The 22,046-nt window shown below is 40.0% G+C and overlaps 2 protein-coding genes across 2 annotated transcripts; both read left to right on the forward strand.

Annotated features, from left to right (window-relative positions):
- Positions 1–7,450: 7,450 nt before the first annotated feature.
- On the forward strand, positions 7,451–10,692 carry LOC311260073 (uncharacterized protein; the record flags this gene model as incomplete). The annotated part of the gene is made up of 5 exons (XM_084357584.1): positions 7,451–7,517; positions 7,609–7,894; positions 8,507–8,661; positions 9,650–9,932; positions 10,542–10,692. The coding sequence occupies 5 exons, from the start codon at positions 7,451–7,453 to the stop codon at positions 10,690–10,692; spliced, it is 942 nt and encodes a 313-aa protein (XP_084213710.1).
- Positions 10,693–14,755: 4,063 nt separating this feature from the next.
- On the forward strand, positions 14,756–17,997 carry LOC311260074 (uncharacterized protein; the record flags this gene model as incomplete). The annotated part of the gene is made up of 5 exons (XM_084357585.1): positions 14,756–14,822; positions 14,914–15,199; positions 15,812–15,966; positions 16,955–17,237; positions 17,847–17,997. The coding sequence occupies 5 exons, from the start codon at positions 14,756–14,758 to the stop codon at positions 17,995–17,997; spliced, it is 942 nt and encodes a 313-aa protein (XP_084213711.1).
- Positions 17,998–22,046: the final 4,049 nt, after the last annotated feature.

The following is a 22,046-nucleotide window of genomic DNA, read 5'->3' on the forward strand; positions in this document are numbered from 1 at the left end:
TGTGATTCCTGTGTGTGTGTGTGTGTGTGTGTGTGTGTTTGTATTGCTATCCTTGTGTGGACCAACCTTTGACACCTCACCTTTCTGGGAGGACATTTTTACTTGTGAGGACCTTCTGCCTGGTCCTCACAAAGAAAATGCGAGAATGATCTTTGTGTGTGTGAGAGTGTGTTGTGCTGCCCCCAAGTGGCCCAAAAAATCAGATGTTGCAGGTTGGATAATTTACAAACCATTCTGCCTCATACATTTATATGTATTTCAACTGTTTAACTATATATGATGTATATTTAACTTCCTTCATAGAAAATGTGGCCTTGCGTGGAAAAGCGACCCAGTCGTCCCGTCCTGTACATCCATTTGGATCTGCCAACAGTGCCATCGATGGAAACCGTGAACCTAACTTTTTAGACGGATCATGCAGCCACACTGCTGAACAGACCAACCCCTGGTGGAGAGTGGACCTGCTGGAGGCCTACATTGTCACCTCCATCACCATCACCAACAGAGGAGACTGCTGTGAAGAAAGGATCAATGGAGCAGAGATTCACATCGGCAACTCTTTACAAGACAATGGTGTCACAAACCCAGTGTAAGAGAATGTGACTTATGACTTATTAGTAAACTTATAGTTACAAGTTGTAAGGTTGTTACGACCCTAGAGGTCGTACAAACATTTCTTTTGTATGTGCTTTAATCGCCTATGTGCTTTAATGCCCCTCTGTGTTACCTGATTGTGTGTGTGCGATTGGTTGCAGGTGTGTTTAGCTAATTGAGTGAGTGTAGGTTGTTCAGGGAGCTGATCGGTTCCTGCCTCGAAGCCAGAAGTTTAAAGGCCAGCTCTTCCCAGTTCAAAATACTTTGCTGCTGATGGTGCTTTGGAGATGGTCAGAGGGGCGGCTCATTTTCATGTTGCAGCAGGGTTTCCCCTGGGCCCTGGTCATAACATGGACATGATCCACCCAGATCCCGATGCAACTCATCATATGATCTATTAGCTTAAAGATGATCCTACAGAGATGTGCAATACCACTGATTTCCTTTATATGTGACTGAATGACTGAAGTTTTCAATTTGATGACATATGCAGTTTGAGTGGCCAAGTGTTTGTATTATTTTTTTATATTATTGATTTTTTTTTTTTTAACTATTTTTTTACAGTATTAAACAAACCCATCCACTGTTTCCTCTCTCTCTCTTCTAGGGTTGCAGTAATTCCTCAAATCCCAGCAGGCAGATCATTAAAAATCACTTTAACCAGTCATGTGGAGGGATGTTATGTGATTGTGTCTATACCTGGTTCAGGAAAGGTCCTCACGCTCTGCGAAGTGGAAGTCTACGGCTACCGTGCTCCAACTGGTGAGAATTAAATATCAGGCCAAAGCCACACAAGATGTGGTTTTCTAGGTGATGCCGCAGCCTCATTTTCCATACAGCTGTGGTCACCCCAGAAGGTTGATCACATGAACAATATTATCAAAATGCACTTCCTCTAACGAAACTATCTCTCCCCTTGCAAAGTGTTTTTTTTCTCCTTCCTTTGTTTTGGTAAATTGTAAGATACAGTTTCTCAATAGTTTCTGGGATTCTGGATAGCTGCAGGAACATTACAAGTTTGTTAAACATACTGTAGATTCTGACATTCACAACTACTTACAGTTTGCAGTGCTGCTCCAATTAAACAGCAAGCAGCTTCTCATCTTGAAAATGGGTGTTTTTGGACCAAACAGTTCTGGGCACTGAAGTGACGTATGCCAGTCGGCTTTTCCTTTACAAGCTGTTGTCTCGTTTTTGTGTTGTGTGATGTTTACACGGCTGACTGGGGTTTTAAAAATAGTGGCTACCTGCACAGTATCCTTAGATCAACCAATCAGTGTACAGTTACATCACTAGAAGTTCCTCTGGTGCTGGGAGAGTACTTATTCTAAAGTAGGAGCTAAAAAAGTCCATCAAAACAGAGTTCTAAAAACTGTGATTGTTCAGAGCTCTTGTGGTGCAAATACAATTAAAAGGGGGGTTCTTAGAACTGTGAAAAGCTTCCTCCGGTATGAAAATGTCAAATAACTTTTCCAGTTTCTTCTCACTACTGAAAGAAGGGCAACAATGTACTAGTCCCTCCAGAAGTTCGCGATCACCAATCCCTTTGAAGTCTGCACAAACATGAACCGATTGTCATTTGAAACTTTCCAAAAATTTGACACATCTTCATAATGATGCAATGTTTGGAAAAAAGCTAAAGATTTTCATGGGCATTGGCATTCACAACACCACAACTATTAAGATTCAAGACCCTTTGCGTCAATGAAAACTCTCAGTGCTGATGTTTGAAATTGTGTCCTTTGTCCAGGAGAGAACCTGGCACTTCAAGGAAAAGCCACGCAGTCCTCATATTATTCTGCTCTAGGCCTGGCAAATAATGCCATCGATGGGAATCGAGCCAGTGACTGGCCCCAGGGATCTTGTAGTCACACAGGCGCCAACTTCAACGCCTGGTGGAGGCTGGACCTGGGCAAAACACACAAAGTGTTTTCTGTTAGCGTCACCAACATCATAGAAGCTTCTGCCAGACTTAATGGAGCTGAGATCCGGATTGGAGATTCTCTTGACAACAATGGCATCAACAATCCCAGGTAGTTTACAGTTAGCTTGTTCATGATAATACAACTATGATTTAAAGGTGTTATTGATAACATTCAGTCACTAAATGTGGCATTCATCTCCCTCCTACCATTGCATTCACATCACAACACCACTCTTTTTCAAATCCTTTTCCCATCAAGTGATTGCCAGTTTGAGCACTAGCAAGCGTTAGCTAACTGTGCTAATGCTTGGCGCATTACTGCAACTCTACCATTTATATGTTGTTGTTTTTTTCACACAAAACGATCAAGACCTGACAAACATTTTCTAATTACTGATTCACAATCATAATAATATTGATAAGGAGAAGAGATATTTGTTCTGCACCTCTCCACAGGCTCTATTATTTTCAAAAAATGGTTTGTCTACATAAGCATGTTATATGACCTCTAAAGATTGTGATTGAAGTATATGTGTCAGAGAGTTTGTTTGGAATAACACATTCATGCTCAATTTAAAAAGAAATTAAATTATATCCATTTCAAATAAGAGTTTTGTTAATGATTCATGTCTATAAAATTATTTTGTGAAACATTTGGAGTAGCTTTTGATTGTAACTGACCATTTGATGAGTTAATAGTAATCTCTTCTTCTGTTAGGTGTGCTTTGATCTCAAGCATCCCTGGAGGTTTCACCCGAAACTTCCAGTGTAACGGGATGGACGGCCGCTATGTGACCATAGTCATCCCTGGAAGAACTGAGTACCTGCATGTGTGTGAGGTGGAGGTCTATGGCTCCAGTCTGGATTAGGTTAGAGGAAGTTCATAATTCATAACAATGATGTTTAGCAGATGTTCGTGTACAGACTCATGCTCATGAGCTTCACATTTTTATATCAATGACATTTGATTTTGCAGATGTTTAGCTGATCAACAGATTCATGTCACATGGATTTATGTATCCCCCCTGTACAGTATCTCCAACCATCACATAAAATTTAGGTCTATTATCTCCCTGAATATTAATGTTGATAAATGTTGATTCTGTGTGAGATAATTGTTTATCCAGGTTGCAAAAAAACATGTGAGTAAAAATTATATTTGAGTGTTAAAAAAATGCACTGTTAGAAATTTGACATTCAAACTTTATTATGTCTCGTTATCGATCACAAATAGCAGCCAATTGAGAAGGATTTGTACTATTGTTTCAATGGAAAACAAGATATTGTTTATATATGGAGAGAATGGCACGTTAGATTATCTTTCCTTTTCTTTATGTCACATGTCAAAATATATGTGTTACAAAGCTGAGTAGTATGTTTTTAGGTACTAATACGTGTATTTCATTTAACCTACAATGACAGTAATGTTGTGATGGTGCGTGTGTGTGAGTATTTCTGTTGTTGTGAGATGTTTCTCTCTCTTTTATATTCCATTATTTTAACCCTGTAACTTTATGGGTAAAGATTGAATTATACTGGTACTGCAGAGTACCAATTCAAAATAAATCAAACTGTTCCAAACCTTGTGTCCTTCATCTTTACAGTATAGACAGGAAGAGAAAGAGTGAGACATCAGCCCTGTAACAAGTCACAGTGAGTCAGGGCAACACTACCTGCAGTATTTGTAATGTAAAATACAAGACTGAGCAGGGCACCACGTCTAGTCTGAGTGAAAACACCTGGTCAAACATGAAATATAAAAGCTGAAGTGTGTCCAGTGTCCAGTGTGACCAGCACGCTGCCTTATAAGGGAAAAGATGAGGTCAAATGTGGTAAATCATCAACAAACGACAGAACATACAATGATAACGTGCACATAAATATCCCTGTGTGGTTCACATCAAGTCATATTCATCATCACATAAACTCCTCATCGTCTGAGCTTATCCTTCACGTCAGGGTATGTACTTGTCTGCTTGTTGTACACTGACTAGTGTTGTCACGATACCAACATTTTGGTATCGGTACCGGTACCAACATGTATTTCGATACTTTTAGATACTTTTTCAAATAAAAAGAGAATGCAAAAAATGTCATTACTGACTTTATTTTAATAGAAAATCTTAGAACAATAACATATTAATCAGTAAATAAAATAAAATACCACAAAGACAAGCTTTTCTAATATTTCTAATTCAATGTCTTTAAATGGTATGTTACTAGTCTAGACTATTAAATGGCTAAATGTGTATGTAAAAGTTTGTTACTTTATAAAGATCATGCATGTATGCATTTTACAGATCTGGGAAAAAAATAAGGGACCACTTCAGATTTATTGTAAATCAGCATGTCTACATGTATGACAAAATGTTTAAAAGTCACTGTGAAAATATAACTATAATAACATAATATAAATAAACCAGCTCTATTTTTTTTTTCTTCCAGAGCTACTTTTGTTAAGAGTGAAGGGGTGGCGCTTACTTTTAGCACTGAATGTGGCTTTTTTTCATGAGTAAATGACCTGTCGTTCCCTGAACTCGGTGTGCAGGTCTGGGTGCTTGTCCTTTAGGTGTTTGTCTAAGTTGGAGGTGTTTCCGCCCTCAGCCATGCACGTTTTAAAACACTGTTCACACAGTGGTGCATCAGCGTTAATTGCCTCGCCTTGCTCATTTGTTTTTAAGCCAAAGTACTTCCATATCGCACTTAGCGCCGCTGGTTTGTCCTCAAGTTGCGGCGTGGTGACGGTTGCAGCAGCCAGTTTCCTCTCCGTGCTCCTCTCTCCCTCTCCCCCTCTCCAACATCTCTGCTCTCTCCAAGCTCTCCTCCTGCTCCGTGTGTTGCTCCAGTCCACGCTGCTCGCTGACTTGCTGGCTGTTTCCTCCGGCTTGCTTGCTTTTTCTTTTTTTCTCCCCAAGCTCCGGCTTGCTCCGCGTCCTCTCAGCTGTAGTTACAACGCGGTGACGTCACGTGGCGAGATCGCCGCTGTTGAGGGCCGGAGGCGCTGCCAGTACCGGTCCCATCCAAATGATATATATAATATAGTACCGTTTTAAATGCCTCAGTACCACGGTACCAAATTAGTACCGGTATACCGTACAACCCTAACACTGACATTTAATTCTGTTATTTCATTTCAAATACGTCTAATTTATTCAATGTACATTTGTTCATGACTTTCTTTTCCATCTGAACCAGAACAATGAAACACAGATCAGTTCTGCTTTTGCAGCTCCTTCTGTGGACGTGCTCGGTTAACACCTATCGTAAGTATGATGTGGCTATCTGTGAGTTCTTTCCTAAACTTACACAAGTGTGATGTAGAAACTCGAGAGCATGTATGCTGATAAAGAGCTTTTAGTCAAGTAGGAGTATTGAGCATGAAACGTTTTTGACACAAGTTCTGGATTTTTCAGTGAGGCAGAATGAGTTTATGTTTTAAACAACTGACATTATTGTGATTTACATGTGATTAAAATGAAGAAAAACATGCATTCCCGACTTTATTCCTGTTCACGATCATTTACATAATGTGTAAAGTTATAATGTATCATTGTGATCACCTTAATGAAGTAGTGGTGCACCCAACGGGAAAAAAAATTAAAATGCACATTGTTATTCAAAGTATATGTTTTAAAACATGTCTGGAGGGGATTTGTTATTACAGTAAAGAATTATTTTGCGGTAAAACGGAGAAATAATTTTAAACATGGTGGAGTGATGATAAAGATTATTGTTGCTTGAATAAACTGAGTGGATTTATTTCCACAATTATCTAAGAACAGCATGCTCTCTGCATGGTCTTCAGCTTAAACTTCAAACTAAAAAATTCTCTGTTGGTTCACCACATGATTGGTCAAGTTCAAAAAAGTATTTTTTGCAATGCAGTCAAGGTGATCAATCTGTTTTGGCTGTATGGCCCTCATTGTGCAGTAGTCTTCACTACATTTTTATTAATTCTCAGGATAAAGCTGGAACAAGACAAAAAAGTGAGGCAAGACGGGACATAACTAGGTGTATTTGAAGACATGACAAGAGTAACATGTTGAGAAAGGACAAATAAACACTGATTACAGACAATGGAGGCAGCAAAAACCATAAAAACTGGGAACATACTGGGATGTTGGCACAATGATGTTTTACAGATAAGTTTTATGGCAGTGTGTTACGACCTTAAAATAAATAAGGAAACACAGGCTCAAACACAAGAAGGCCAGTAACATATGAAAACGCTGACTCAACGCAGTCAATTCAAAAAGGAATATTTATTGACAGTGAACAAACGGCTGTAGCCGAAATCAAACCCCGATAATAGAAATAACCCCAAACAAAACAAGGGACAGGAGTTCCTGGCCAAAATTAACAAAAGAGAGAGGAGACCCCAGACCAGCCTGCCACGACCGTCGCATCCGGGATCCCTCCCAACTAAACCTACCTAACCAAAATAACTAACCTACAAGAAGAAAACAAGAAAGAGACGAAAACAGGACTACCAGGAACTCCAACCCAAAAGTGAAAAATAATAAAGCCCTGGCACTCTAACAGGCCAGGGAACTAAAACCAAACAAACTCTGCACACACAGAGCAACCAACAGAACTGTGCGGCCAGCGCTGTCTCCCTCCTCCGGCACCACACCTGCAGAGAGAGAGAGAGACAGCGCAGCCCCGCTGCTACCTCCTTTTAACATGCTCAGGTGATTGCCAGCACCTGAGCTCAGGCAGAGCAGGGCGGAGACAGGACACATACAGGTACTGCTACCTGGGCACACGTAACACAGTGTGTGTATGGGTGTGATTCCTGTGTGTGTGTGTGTGTGTGTGTGTGTGTTTGTATTGCTATCCTTGTGTGGACCAACCTTTGACACCTCACCTTTCTGGGAGGACATTTTTACTTGTGAGGACCTTCTGCCTGGTCCTCACAAAGAAAATGCGAGAATGATCTTTGTGTGTGTGAGAGTGTGTTGTGCTGCCCCCAAGTGGCCCAAAAAATCAGATGTTGCAGGTTGGATAATTTACAAACCATTCTGCCTCATACATTTATATGTATTTCAACTGTTTAACTATATATGATGTATATTTAACTTCCTTCATAGAAAATGTGGCCTTGCGTGGAAAAGCGACCCAGTCGTCCCGTCCTGTACATCCATTTGGATCTGCCAACAGTGCCATCGATGGAAACCGTGAACCTAACTTTTTAGACGGATCATGCAGCCACACTGCTGAACAGACCAACCCCTGGTGGAGAGTGGACCTGCTGGAGGCCTACATTGTCACCTCCATCACCATCACCAACAGAGGAGACTGCTGTGAAGAAAGGATCAATGGAGCAGAGATTCACATCGGCAACTCTTTACAAGACAATGGTGTCACAAACCCAGTGTAAGAGAATGTGACTTATGACTTATTAGTAAACTTATAGTTACAAGTTGTAAGGTTGTTACGACCCTAGAGGTCGTACAAACATTTCTTTTGTATGTGCTTTAATCGCCTATGTGCTTTAATGCCCCTCTGTGTTACCTGATTGTGTGTGTGCGATTGGTTGCAGGTGTGTTTAGCTAATTGAGTGAGTGTAGGTTGTTCAGGGAGCTGATCGGTTCCTGCCTCGAAGCCAGAAGTTTAAAGGCCAGCTCTTCCCAGTTCAAAATACTTTGCTGCTGATGGTGCTTTGGAGATGGTCAGAGGGGCGGCTCATTTTCATGTTGCAGCAGGGTTTCCCCTGGGCCCTGGTCATAACATGGACATGATCCACCCAGATCCCGATGCAACTCATCATATGATCTATTAGCTTAAAGATGATCCTACAGAGATGTGCAATACCACTGATTTCCTTTATATGTGACTGAATGACTGAAGTTTTCAATTTGATGACATATGCAGTTTGAGTGGCCAAGTGTTTGTATTATTTTTTTATATTATTGATTTTTTTTTTTTTAACTATTTTTTTACAGTATTAAACAAACCCATCCACTGTTTCCTCTCTCTCTCTTCTAGGGTTGCAGTAATTCCTCAAATCCCAGCAGGCAGATCATTAAAAATCACTTTAACCAGTCATGTGGAGGGATGTTATGTGATTGTGTCTATACCTGGTTCAGGAAAGGTCCTCACGCTCTGCGAAGTGGAAGTCTACGGCTACCGTGCTCCAACTGGTGAGAATTAAATATCAGGCCAAAGCCACACAAGATGTGGTTTTCTAGGTGATGCCGCAGCCTCATTTTCCATACAGCTGTGGTCACCCCAGAAGGTTGATCACATGAACAATATTATCAAAATGCACTTCCTCTAACGAAACTATCTCTCCCCTTGCAAAGTGTTTTTTTTCTCCTTCCTTTGTTTTGGTAAATTGTAAGATACAGTTTCTCAATAGTTTCTGGGATTCTGGATAGCTGCAGGAACATTACAAGTTTGTTAAACATACTGTAGATTCTGACATTCACAACTACTTACAGTTTGCAGTGCTGCTCCAATTAAACAGCAAGCAGCTTCTCATCTTGAAAATGGGTGTTTTTGGACCAAACAGTTCTGGGCACTGAAGTGACGTATGCCAGTCGGCTTTTCCTTTACAAGCTGTTGTCTCGTTTTTGTGTTGTGTGATGTTTACACGGCTGACTGGGGTTTTAAAAATAGTGGCTACCTGCACAGTATCCTTAGATCAACCAATCAGTGTACAGTTACATCACTAGAAGTTCCTCTGGTGCTGGGAGAGTACTTATTCTAAAGTAGGAGCTAAAAAAGTCCATCAAAACAGAGTTCTAAAAACTGTGATTGTTCAGAGCTCTTGTGGTGCAAATACAATTAAAAGGGGGGTTCTTAGAACTGTGAAAAGCTTCCTCCGGTATGAAAATGTCAAATAACTTTTCCAGTTTCTTCTCACTACTGAAAGAAGGGCAACAATGTACTAGTCCCTCCAGAAGTTCGCGATCACCAATCCCTTTGAAGTCTGCACAAACATGAACCGATTGTCATTTGAAACTTTCCAAAAATTTGACACATCTTCATAATGATGCAATGTTTGGAAAAAAGCTAAAGATTTTCATGGGCATTGGCATTCACAACACCACAACTATTAAGATTCAAGACCCTTTGCGTCAATGAAAACTCTCAGTGCTGATGTTTGAAATTGTGTCCTTTGTCCAGGAGAGAACCTGGCACTTCAAGGAAAAGCCACGCAGTCCTCATATTATTCTGCTCTAGGCCTGGCAAATAATGCCATCGATGGGAATCGAGCCAGTGACTGGCCCCAGGGATCTTGTAGTCACACAGGCGCCAACTTCAACGCCTGGTGGAGGCTGGACCTGGGCAAAACACACAAAGTGTTTTCTGTTAGCGTCACCAACATCATAGAAGCTTCTGCCAGACTTAATGGAGCTGAGATCCGGATTGGAGATTCTCTTGACAACAATGGCATCAACAATCCCAGGTAGTTTACAGTTAGCTTGTTCATGATAATACAACTATGATTTAAAGGTGTTATTGATAACATTCAGTCACTAAATGTGGCATTCATCTCCCTCCTACCATTGCATTCACATCACAACACCACTCTTTTTCAAATCCTTTTCCCATCAAGTGATTGCCAGTTTGAGCACTAGCAAGCGTTAGCTAACTGTGCTAATGCTTGGCGCATTACTGCAACTCTACCATTTATATGTTGTTGTTTTTTTCACACAAAACGATCAAGACCTGACAAACATTTTCTAATTACTGATTCACAATCATAATAATATTGATAAGGAGAAGAGATATTTGTTCTGCACCTCTCCACAGGCTCTATTATTTTCAAAAAATGGTTTGTCTACATAAGCATGTTATATGACCTCTAAAGATTGTGATTGAAGTATATGTGTCAGAGAGTTTGTTTGGAATAACACATTCATGCTCAATTTAAAAAGAAATTAAATTATATCCATTTCAAATAAGAGTTTTGTTAATGATTCATGTCTATAAAATTATTTTGTGAAACATTTGGAGTAGCTTTTGATTGTAACTGACCATTTGATGAGTTAATAGTAATCTCTTCTTCTGTTAGGTGTGCTTTGATCTCAAGCATCCCTGGAGGTTTCACCCGAAACTTCCAGTGTAACGGGATGGACGGCCGCTATGTGACCATAGTCATCCCTGGAAGAACTGAGTACCTGCATGTGTGTGAGGTGGAGGTCTATGGCTCCAGTCTGGATTAGGTTAGAGGAAGTTCATAATTCATAACAATGATGTTTAGCAGATGTTCGTGTACAGACTCATGCTCATGAGCTTCACATTTTTATATCAATGACATTTGATTTTGCAGATGTTTAGCTGATCAACAGATTCATGTCACATGGATTTATGTATCCCCCCTGTACAGTATCTCCAACCATCACATAAAATTTAGGTCTATTATCTCCCTGAATATTAATGTTGATAAATGTTGATTCTGTGTGAGATAATTGTTTATCCAGGTTGCAAAAAAACATGTGAGTAAAAATTATATTTGAGTGTTAAAAAAATGCACTGTTAGAAATTTGACATTCAAACTTTATTATGTCTCGTTATCGATCACAAATAGCAGCCAATTGAGAAGGATTTGTACTATTGTTTCAATGGAAAACAAGATATTGTTTATATATGGAGAGAATGGCACGTTAGATTATCTTTCCTTTTCTTTATGTCACATGTCAAAATATATGTGTTACAAAGCTGAGTAGTATGTTTTTAGGTACTAATACGTGTATTTCATTTAACCTACAATGACAGTAATGTTGTGATGGTGCGTGTGTGTGAGTATTTCTGTTGTTGTGAGATGTTTCTCTCTCTTTTATATTCCATTATTTTAACCCTGTAACTTTATGGGTAAAGATTGAATTATACTGGTACTGCAGAGTACCAATTCAAAATAAATCAAACTGTTCCAAACCTTGTGTCCTTCATCTTTACAGTATAGACAGGAAGAGAAAGAGTGAGACATCAGCCCTGTAACAAGTCACAGTGAGTCAGGGCAACACTACCTGCAGTATTTGTAATGTAAAATACAAGACTGAGCAGGGCACCACGTCTAGTCTGAGTGAAAACACCTGGTCAAACATGAAATATAAAAGCTGAAGTGTGTCCAGTGTCCAGTGTGACCAGCACGCTGCCTTATAAGGGAAAAGATGAGGTCAAATGTGGTAAATCATCAACAAACGACAGAACATACAATGATAACGTGCACATAAATATCCCTGTGTGGTTCACATCAAGTCATATTCATCATCACATAAACTCCTCATCGTCTGAGCTTATCCTTCACGTCAGGGTATGTACTTGTCTGCTTGTTGTACACTGACTAGTGTTGTCACGATACCAACATTTTGGTATCGGTACCGGTACCAACATGTATTTCGATACTTTTAGATACTTTTTCAAATAAAAAGAGAATGCAAAAAATGTCATTACTGACTTTATTTTAATAGAAAATCTTAGAACAATAACATATTAATCAGTAAATAAAATAAAATACCACAAAGACAAGCTTTTCTAATATTTCTAATTCAATGTCTTTAAATGGTATGTTACTAGTCTAGACTATTAAATGGCTAAATGTGTATGTAAAAGTTTGTTACTTTATAAAGATCATGCATGTATGCATTTTACAGATCTGGGAAAAAAATAAGGGACCACTTCAGATTTATTGTAAATCAGCATGTCTACATGTATGACAAAATGTTTAAAAGTCACTGTGAAAATATAACTATAATAACATAATATAAATAAACCAGCTCTATTTTTTTTTTCTTCCAGAGCTACTTTTGTTAAGAGTGAAGGGGTGGCGCTTACTTTTAGCACTGAATGTGGCTTTTTTTCATGAGTAAATGACCTGTCGTTCCCTGAACTCGGTGTGCAGGTCTGGGTGCTTGTCCTTTAGGTGTTTGTCTAAGTTGGAGGTGTTTCCGCCCTCAGCCATGCACGTTTTAAAACACTGTTCACACAGTGGTGCATCAGCGTTAATTGCCTCGCCTTGCTCATTTGTTTTTAAGCCAAAGTACTTCCATATCGCACTTAGCGCCGCTGGTTTGTCCTCAAGTTGCGGCGTGGTGACGGTTGCAGCAGCCAGTTTCCTCTCCGTGCTCCTCTCTCCCTCTCCCCCTCTCCAACATCTCTGCTCTCTCCAAGCTCTCCTCCTGCTCCGTGTGTTGCTCCAGTCCACGCTGCTCGCTGACTTGCTGGCTGTTTCCTCCGGCTTGCTTGCTTTTTCTTTTTTTCTCCCCAAGCTCCGGCTTGCTCCGCGTCCTCTCAGCTGTAGTTACAACGCGGTGACGTCACGTGGCGAGATCGCCGCTGTTGAGGGCCGGAGGCGCTGCCAGTACCGGTCCCATCCAAATGATATATATAATATAGTACCGTTTTAAATGCCTCAGTACCACGGTACCAAATTAGTACCGGTATACCGTACAACCCTAACACTGACATTTAATTCTGTTATTTCATTTCAAATACGTCTAATTTATTCAATGTACATTTGTTCATGACTTTCTTTTCCATCTGAACCAGAACAATGAAACACAGATCAGTTCTGCTTTTGCAGCTCCTTCTGTGGACGTGCTCGGTTAACACCTATCGTAAGTATGATGTGGCTATCTGTGAGTTCTTTCCTAAACTTACACAAGTGTGATGTAGAAACTCGAGAGCATGTATGCTGATAAAGAGCTTTTAGTCAAGTAGGAGTATTGAGCATGAAACGTTTTTGACACAAGTTCTGGATTTTTCAGTGAGGCAGAATGAGTTTATGTTTTAAACAACTGACATTATTGTGATTTACATGTGATTAAAATGAAGAAAAACATGCATTCCCGACTTTATTCCTGTTCACGATCATTTACATAATGTGTAAAGTTATAATGTATCATTGTGATCACCTTAATGAAGTAGTGGTGCACCCAACGGGAAAAAAAATTAAAATGCACATTGTTATTCAAAGTATATGTTTTAAAACATGTCTGGAGGGGATTTGTTATTACAGTAAAGAATTATTTTGCGGTAAAACGGAGAAATAATTTTAAACATGGTGGAGTGATGATAAAGATTATTGTTGCTTGAATAAACTGAGTGGATTTATTTCCACAATTATCTAAGAACAGCATGCTCTCTGCATGGTCTTCAGCTTAAACTTCAAACTAAAAAATTCTCTGTTGGTTCACCACATGATTGGTCAAGTTCAAAAAAGTATTTTTTGCAATGCAGTCAAGGTGATCAATCTGTTTTGGCTGTATGGCCCTCATTGTGCAGTAGTCTTCACTACATTTTTATTAATTCTCAGGATAAAGCTGGAACAAGACAAAAAAGTGAGGCAAGACGGGACATAACTAGGTGTATTTGAAGACATGACAAGAGTAACATGTTGAGAAAGGACAAATAAACACTGATTACAGACAATGGAGGCAGCAAAAACCATAAAAACTGGGAACATACTGGGATGTTGGCACAATGATGTTTTACAGATAAGTTTTATGGCAGTGTGTTACGACCTTAAAATAAATAAGGAAACACAGGCTCAAACACAAGAAGGCCAGTAACATATGAAAACGCTGACTCAACGCAGTCAATTCAAAAAGGAATATTTATTGACAGTGAACAAACGGCTGTAGCCGAAATCAAACCCCGATAATAGAAATAACCCCAAACAAAACAAGGGACAGGAGTTCCTGGCCAAAATTAACAAAAGAGAGAGGAGACCCCAGACCAGCCTGCCACGACCGTCGCATCCGGGATCCCTCCCAACTAAACCTACCTAACCAAAATAACTAACCTACAAGAAGAAAACAAGAAAGAGACGAAAACAGGACTACCAGGAACTCCAACCCAAAAGTGAAAAATAATAAAGCCCTGGCACTCTAACAGGCCAGGGAACTAAAACCAAACAAACTCTGCACACACAGAGCAACCAACAGAACTGTGCGGCCAGCGCTGTCTCCCTCCTCCGGCACCACACCTGCAGAGAGAGAGAGAGACAGCGCAGCCCCGCTGCTACCTCCTTTTAACATGCTCAGGTGATTGCCAGCACCTGAGCTCAGGCAGAGCAGGGCGGAGACAGGACACATACAGGTACTGCTACCTGGGCACACGTAACACAGTGTGTGTATGGGTGTGATTCCTGTGTGTGTGTGTGTGTGTGTGTGTGTGTTTGTATTGCTATCCTTGTGTGGACCAACCTTTGACACCTCACCTTTCTGGGAGGACATTTTTACTTGTGAGGACCTTCTGCCTGGTCCTCACAAAGAAAATGCGAGAATGATCTTTGTGTGTGTGAGAGTGTGTTGTGCTGCCCCCAAGTGGCCCAAAAAATCAGATGTTGCAGGTTGGATAATTTACAAACCATTCTGCCTCATACATTTATATGTATTTCAACTGTTTAACTATATATGATGTATATTTAACTTCCTTCATAGAAAATGTGGCCTTGCGTGGAAAAGCGACCCAGTCGTCCCGTCCTGTACATCCATTTGGATCTGCCAACAGTGCCATCGATGGAAACCGTGAACCTAACTTTTTAGACGGATCATGCAGCCACACTGCTGAACAGACCAACCCCTGGTGGAGAGTGGACCTGCTGGAGGCCTACATTGTCACCTCCATCACCATCACCAACAGAGGAGACTGCTGTGAAGAAAGGATCAATGGAGCAGAGATTCACATCGGCAACTCTTTACAAGACAATGGTGTCACAAACCCAGTGTAAGAGAATGTGACTTATGACTTATTAGTAAACTTATAGTTACAAGTTGTAAGGTTGTTACGACCCTAGAGGTCGTACAAACATTTCTTTTGTATGTGCTTTAATCGCCTATGTGCTTTAATGCCCCTCTGTGTTACCTGATTGTGTGTGTGCGATTGGTTGCAGGTGTGTTTAGCTAATTGAGTGAGTGTAGGTTGTTCAGGGAGCTGATCGGTTCCTGCCTCGAAGCCAGAAGTTTAAAGGCCAGCTCTTCCCAGTTCAAAATACTTTGCTGCTGATGGTGCTTTGGAGATGGTCAGAGGGGCGGCTCATTTTCATGTTGCAGCAGGGTTTCCCCTGGGCCCTGGTCATAACATGGACATGATCCACCCAGATCCCGATGCAACTCATCATATGATCTATTAGCTTAAAGATGATCCTACAGAGATGTGCAATACCACTGATTTCCTTTATATGTGACTGAATGACTGAAGTTTTCAATTTGATGACATATGCAGTTTGAGTGGCCAAGTGTTTGTATTATTTTTTTATATTATTGATTTTTTTTTTTTTAACTATTTTTTTACAGTATTAAACAAACCCATCCACTGTTTCCTCTCTCTCTCTTCTAGGGTTGCAGTAATTCCTCAAATCCCAGCAGGCAGATCATTAAAAATCACTTTAACCAGTCATGTGGAGGGATGTTATGTGATTGTGTCTATACCTGGTTCAGGAAAGGTCCTCACGCTCTGCGAAGTGGAAGTCTACGGCTACCGTGCTCCAACTGGTGAGAATTAAATATCAGGCCAAAGCCACACAAGATGTGGTTTTCTAGGTGATGCCGCAGCCTCATTTTCCATACAGCTGTGGTCACCCCAGAAGGTTGATCACATGAACAATATTATCAAAATGCACTTCCTCTAACGAAACTATCTCTCCCCTTGCAAAGTGTTTTTTTTCTCCTTCCTTTGTTTTGGTAAATTGTAAGATACAGTTTCTCAATAGTTTCTGGGATTCTGGATAGCTGCAGGAACATTACAAGTTTGTTAAACATACTGTAGATTCTGACATTCACAACTACTTACAGTTTGCAGTGCTGCTCCAATTAAACAGCAAGCAGCTTCTCATCTTGAAAATGGGTGTTTTTGGACCAAACAGTTCTGGGCACTGAAGTGACGTATGCCAGTCGGCTTTTCCTTTACAAGCTGTTGTCTCGTTTTTGTGTTGTGTGATGTTTACACGGCTGACTGGGGTTTTAAAAATAGTGGCTACCTGCACAGTATCCTTAGATCAACCAATCAGTGTACAGTTACATCACTAGAAGTTCCTCTGGTGCTGGGAGAGTACTTATTCTAAAGTAGGAGCTAAAAAAGTCCATCAAAACAGAGTTCTAAAAACTGTGATTGTTCAGAGCTCTTGTGGTGCAAATACAATTAAAAGGGGGGTTCTTAGAACTGTGAAAAGCTTCCTCCGGTATGAAAATGTCAAATAACTTTTCCAGTTTCTTCTCACTACTGAAAGAAGGGCAACAATGTACTAGTCCCTCCAGAAGTTCGCGATCACCAATCCCTTTGAAGTCTGCACAAACATGAACCGATTGTCATTTGAAACTTTCCAAAAATTTGACACATCTTCATAATGATGCAATGTTTGGAAAAAAGCTAAAGATTTTCATGGGCATTGGCATTCACAACACCACAACTATTAAGATTCAAGACCCTTTGCGTCAATGAAAACTCTCAGTGCTGATGTTTGAAATTGTGTCCTTTGTCCAGGAGAGAACCTGGCACTTCAAGGAAAAGCCACGCAGTCCTCATATTATTCTGCTCTAGGCCTGGCAAATAATGCCATCGATGGGAATCGAGCCAGTGACTGGCCCCAGGGATCTTGTAGTCACACAGGCGCCAACTTCAACGCCTGGTGGAGGCTGGACCTGGGCAAAACACACAAAGTGTTTTCTGTTAGCGTCACCAACATCATAGAAGCTTCTGCCAGACTTAATGGAGCTGAGATCCGGATTGGAGATTCTCTTGACAACAATGGCATCAACAATCCCAGGTAGTTTACAGTTAGCTTGTTCATGATAATACAACTATGATTTAAAGGTGTTATTGATAACATTCAGTCACTAAATGTGGCATTCATCTCCCTCCTACCATTGCATTCACATCACAACACCACTCTTTTTCAAATCCTTTTCCCATCAAGTGATTGCCAGTTTGAGCACTAGCAAGCGTTAGCTAACTGTGCTAATGCTTGGCGCATTACTGCAACTCTACCATTTATATGTTGTTGTTTTTTTCACACAAAACGATCAAGACCTGACAAACATTTTCTAATTACTGATTCACAATCATAATAATATTGATAAGGAGAAGAGATATTTGTTCTGCACCTCTCCACAGGCTCTATTATTTTCAAAAAATGGTTTGTCTACATAAGCATGTTATATGACCTCTAAAGATTGTGATTGAAGTATATGTGTCAGAGAGTTTGTTTGGAATAACACATTCATGCTCAATTTAAAAAGAAATTAAATTATATCCATTTCAAATAAGAGTTTTGTTAATGATTCATGTCTATAAAATTATTTTGTGAAACATTTGGAGTAGCTTTTGATTGTAACTGACCATTTGATGAGTTAATAGTAATCTCTTCTTCTGTTAGGTGTGCTTTGATCTCAAGCATCCCTGGAGGTTTCACCCGAAACTTCCAGTGTAACGGGATGGACGGCCGCTATGTGACCATAGTCATCCCTGGAAGAACTGAGTACCTGCATGTGTGTGAGGTGGAGGTCTATGGCTCCAGTCTGGATTAGGTTAGAGGAAGTTCATAATTCATAACAATGATGTTTAGCAGATGTTCGTGTACAGACTCATGCTCATGAGCTTCACATTTTTATATCAATGACATTTGATTTTGCAGATGTTTAGCTGATCAACAGATTCATGTCACATGGATTTATGTATCCCCCCTGTACAGTATCTCCAACCATCACATAAAATTTAGGTCTATTATCTCCCTGAATATTAATGTTGATAAATGTTGATTCTGTGTGAGATAATTGTTTATCCAGGTTGCAAAAAAACATGTGAGTAAAAATTATATTTGAGTGTTAAAAAAATGCACTGTTAGAAATTTGACATTCAAACTTTATTATGTCTCGTTATCGATCACAAATAGCAGCCAATTGAGAAGGATTTGTACTATTGTTTCAATGGAAAACAAGATATTGTTTATATATGGAGAGAATGGCACGTTAGATTATCTTTCCTTTTCTTTATGTCACATGTCAAAATATATGTGTTACAAAGCTGAGTAGTATGTTTTTAGGTACTAATACGTGTATTTCATTTAACCTACAATGACAGTAATGTTGTGATGGTGCGTGTGTGTGAGTATTTCTGTTGTTGTGAGATGTTTCTCTCTCTTTTATATTCCATTATTTTAACCCTGTAACTTTATGGGTAAAGATTGAATTATACTGGTACTGCAGAGTACCAATTCAAAATAAATCAAACTGTTCCAAACCTTGTGTCCTTCATCTTTACAGTATAGACAGGAAGAGAAAGAGTGAGACATCAGCCCTGTAACAAGTCACAGTGAGTCAGGGCAACACTACCTGCAGTATTTGTAATGTAAAATACAAGACTGAGCAGGGCACCACGTCTAGTCTGAGTGAAAACACCTGGTCAAACATGAAATATAAAAGCTGAAGTGTGTCCAGTGTCCAGTGTGACCAGCACGCTGCCTTATAAGGGAAAAGATGAGGTCAAATGTGGTAAATCATCAACAAACGACAGAACATACAATGATAACGTGCACATAAATATCCCTGTGTGGTTCACATCAAGTCATATTCATCATCACATAAACTCCTCATCGTCTGAGCTTATCCTTCACGTCAGGGTATGTACTTGTCTGCTTGTTGTACACTGACTAGTGTTGTCACGATACCAACATTTTGGTATCGGTACCGGTACCAACATGTATTTCGATACTTTTAGATACTTTTTCAAATAAAAAGAGAATGCAAAAAATGTCATTACTGACTTTATTTTAATAGAAAATCTTAGAACAATAACATATTAATCAGTAAATAAAATAAAATACCACAAAGACAAGCTTTTCTAATATTTCTAATTCAATGTCTTTAAATGGTATGTTACTAGTCTAGACTATTAAATGGCTAAATGTGTATGTAAAAGTTTGTTACTTTATAAAGATCATGCATGTATGCATTTTACAGATCTGGGAAAAAAATAAGGGACCACTTCAGATTTATTGTAAATCAGCATGTCTACATGTATGACAAAATGTTTAAAAGTCACTGTGAAAATATAACTATAATAACATAATATAAATAAACCAGCTCTATTTTTTTTTTCTTCCAGAGCTACTTTTGTTAAGAGTGAAGGGGTGGCGCTTACTTTTAGCACTGAATGTGGCTTTTTTTCATGAGTAAATGACCTGTCGTTCCCTGAACTCGGTGTGCAGGTCTGGGTGCTTGTCCTTTAGGTGTTTGTCTAAGTTGGAGGTGTTTCCGCCCTCAGCCATGCACGTTTTAAAACACTGTTCACACAGTGGTGCATCAGCGTTAATTGCCTCGCCTTGCTCATTTGTTTTTAAGCCAAAGTACTTCCATATCGCACTTAGCGCCGCTGGTTTGTCCTCAAGTTGCGGCGTGGTGACGGTTGCAGCAGCCAGTTTCCTCTCCGTGCTCCTCTCTCCCTCTCCCCCTCTCCAACATCTCTGCTCTCTCCAAGCTCTCCTCCTGCTCCGTGTGTTGCTCCAGTCCACGCTGCTCGCTGACTTGCTGGCTGTTTCCTCCGGCTTGCTTGCTTTTTCTTTTTTTCTCCCCAAGCTCCGGCTTGCTCCGCGTCCTCTCAGCTGTAGTTACAACGCGGTGACGTCACGTGGCGAGATCGCCGCTGTTGAGGGCCGGAGGCGCTGCCAGTACCGGTCCCATCCAAATGATATATATAATATAGTACCGTTTTAAATGCCTCAGTACCACGGTACCAAATTAGTACCGGTATACCGTACAACCCTAACACTGACATTTAATTCTGTTATTTCATTTCAAATACGTCTAATTTATTCAATGTACATTTGTTCATGACTTTCTTTTCCATCTGAACCAGAACAATGAAACACAGATCAGTTCTGCTTTTGCAGCTCCTTCTGTGGACGTGCTCGGTTAACACCTATCGTAAGTATGATGTGGCTATCTGTGAGTTCTTTCCTAAACTTACACAAGTGTGATGTAGAAACTCTAGAGCATGTATGCTGAAAAAGAGCCTTTAGTCAAGTATGAGTATTGAGCATGAAACGTTTTTAACACAAGTTCTGGATTACTCAGTGAGGCAGAATGAGTGAATGCAGGGCTCTGGGGTGCAACTATTGTGGTCACAAGTGCGACTTAGCATTTTTTCTTTGGTCGAACTGGTGTGCCTGAGATTTAGTAATTTATGTTTTAAACAACTGATATTATCACAATTTACATGTGATTTAAATGAAGAAAAACATGCATACCCAACTTTATTCCTGTTCAAGATCATTTACATAATGTGTAAAGTTATAATATATCATTGTGATCACCTTAATGGAGTACTGGTGCACCCAGCGGGAAAAAATAAAATAAAATGCACATTGTTATTCAAAGTAGATGTTTAAATTATCTAAGAACAGTATGCTCTCTGCATGGTCTTCAGCTTAAACTTCAAACTAAAAAATTCTCTGTTGGTTCACCACATGATTGGTCAAGTTCAAAAAAGTAATTCTGCAATGCAGTCAAGGTGATCAACCTGTTTTGGCTGTATGGCCCTCATTGTGCAGTAGTCTTCACTACATTTTTATTAATTCTCAGGATTAAGCTGGAACAAGACAAAAAAGTGAGGCAAGACAAGACATAACTAGGTGTACTTGAAGACATGACCAGATTAACTTGTTGAGAAAATACAAATAAACACTGATTACAGACAATGGAGGCAGCAAAAACCATAAAAACTGGGAACATACTGGGATGTTGGCACTATGATGTATTATAGAGAAGCTTTATGGCAGTGTGTGTATGGATGTGATTCCTGTGTGTGAGTGTGTGTGTGTGTGTGTGTGTGTGTGTGTGTGTTTGTATTGCTATACTTGTGTGGACCAACCCTTGACATCCCACCTTTCTTGTGAGGACATTTTTTACTTGTGAGGACCTTCCACCTGGTCCTCACAAAGAAAATGCTAGGATGATCTTTGTGTGTGTGAGAGTGTGTTAGGGAGCAATGAGGGGGAGTGGCCGGAGGGGAAATAGGGATGGTTAGTGAACAGTTTGTCATATCAACTTGAAAGACGTTGTGTCCACATGTTGTTTGTGCTGCCTCCAAGTGGCCATAAAAATCAGATGTTGAAGATTGGATAATTTGCAAACTATTCTGCCTCATACATTTATATGTATTTCAACTGTTTAACTATATATGATGTATATTTAACTCTCTTCATAGAAAATGTGGCCTTGCGTGGAAAAGCGACCCAGTCGTCCCGCCCTGTACATCCATTTGGATCTGCCAACAGTGCCATCGATGGAAACCGTGAATCTAACTTTTTAGACGGATCATGCAGCCAGACTGCTGAACAGACCAACCCCTGGTGGAGAGTGGACCTGCTGGAGGCCTACATCGTCACCTCCATCACCATCACCAACAGAGGAGACTGCTGTGAAGAAAGGATCAATGGAGCAGAGATTCACATCGGCAACTCTTTACAAGACCATGGTGTCACAAACCCAGTGTAGGAGAATGTGACTTATGACTTATTAGTAAACTTATAGTTACAAGTTATACGGTTGTTACGACCCTAGAGGTTGTATAAACATTT

This window comes from Pagrus pagrus (assembly GCF_965226575.1).
Source record: "Pagrus pagrus genome assembly, chromosome: 7".
NCBI classification, from domain to species: Eukaryota; Metazoa; Chordata; class Actinopteri; order Spariformes; family Sparidae; genus Pagrus; species Pagrus pagrus.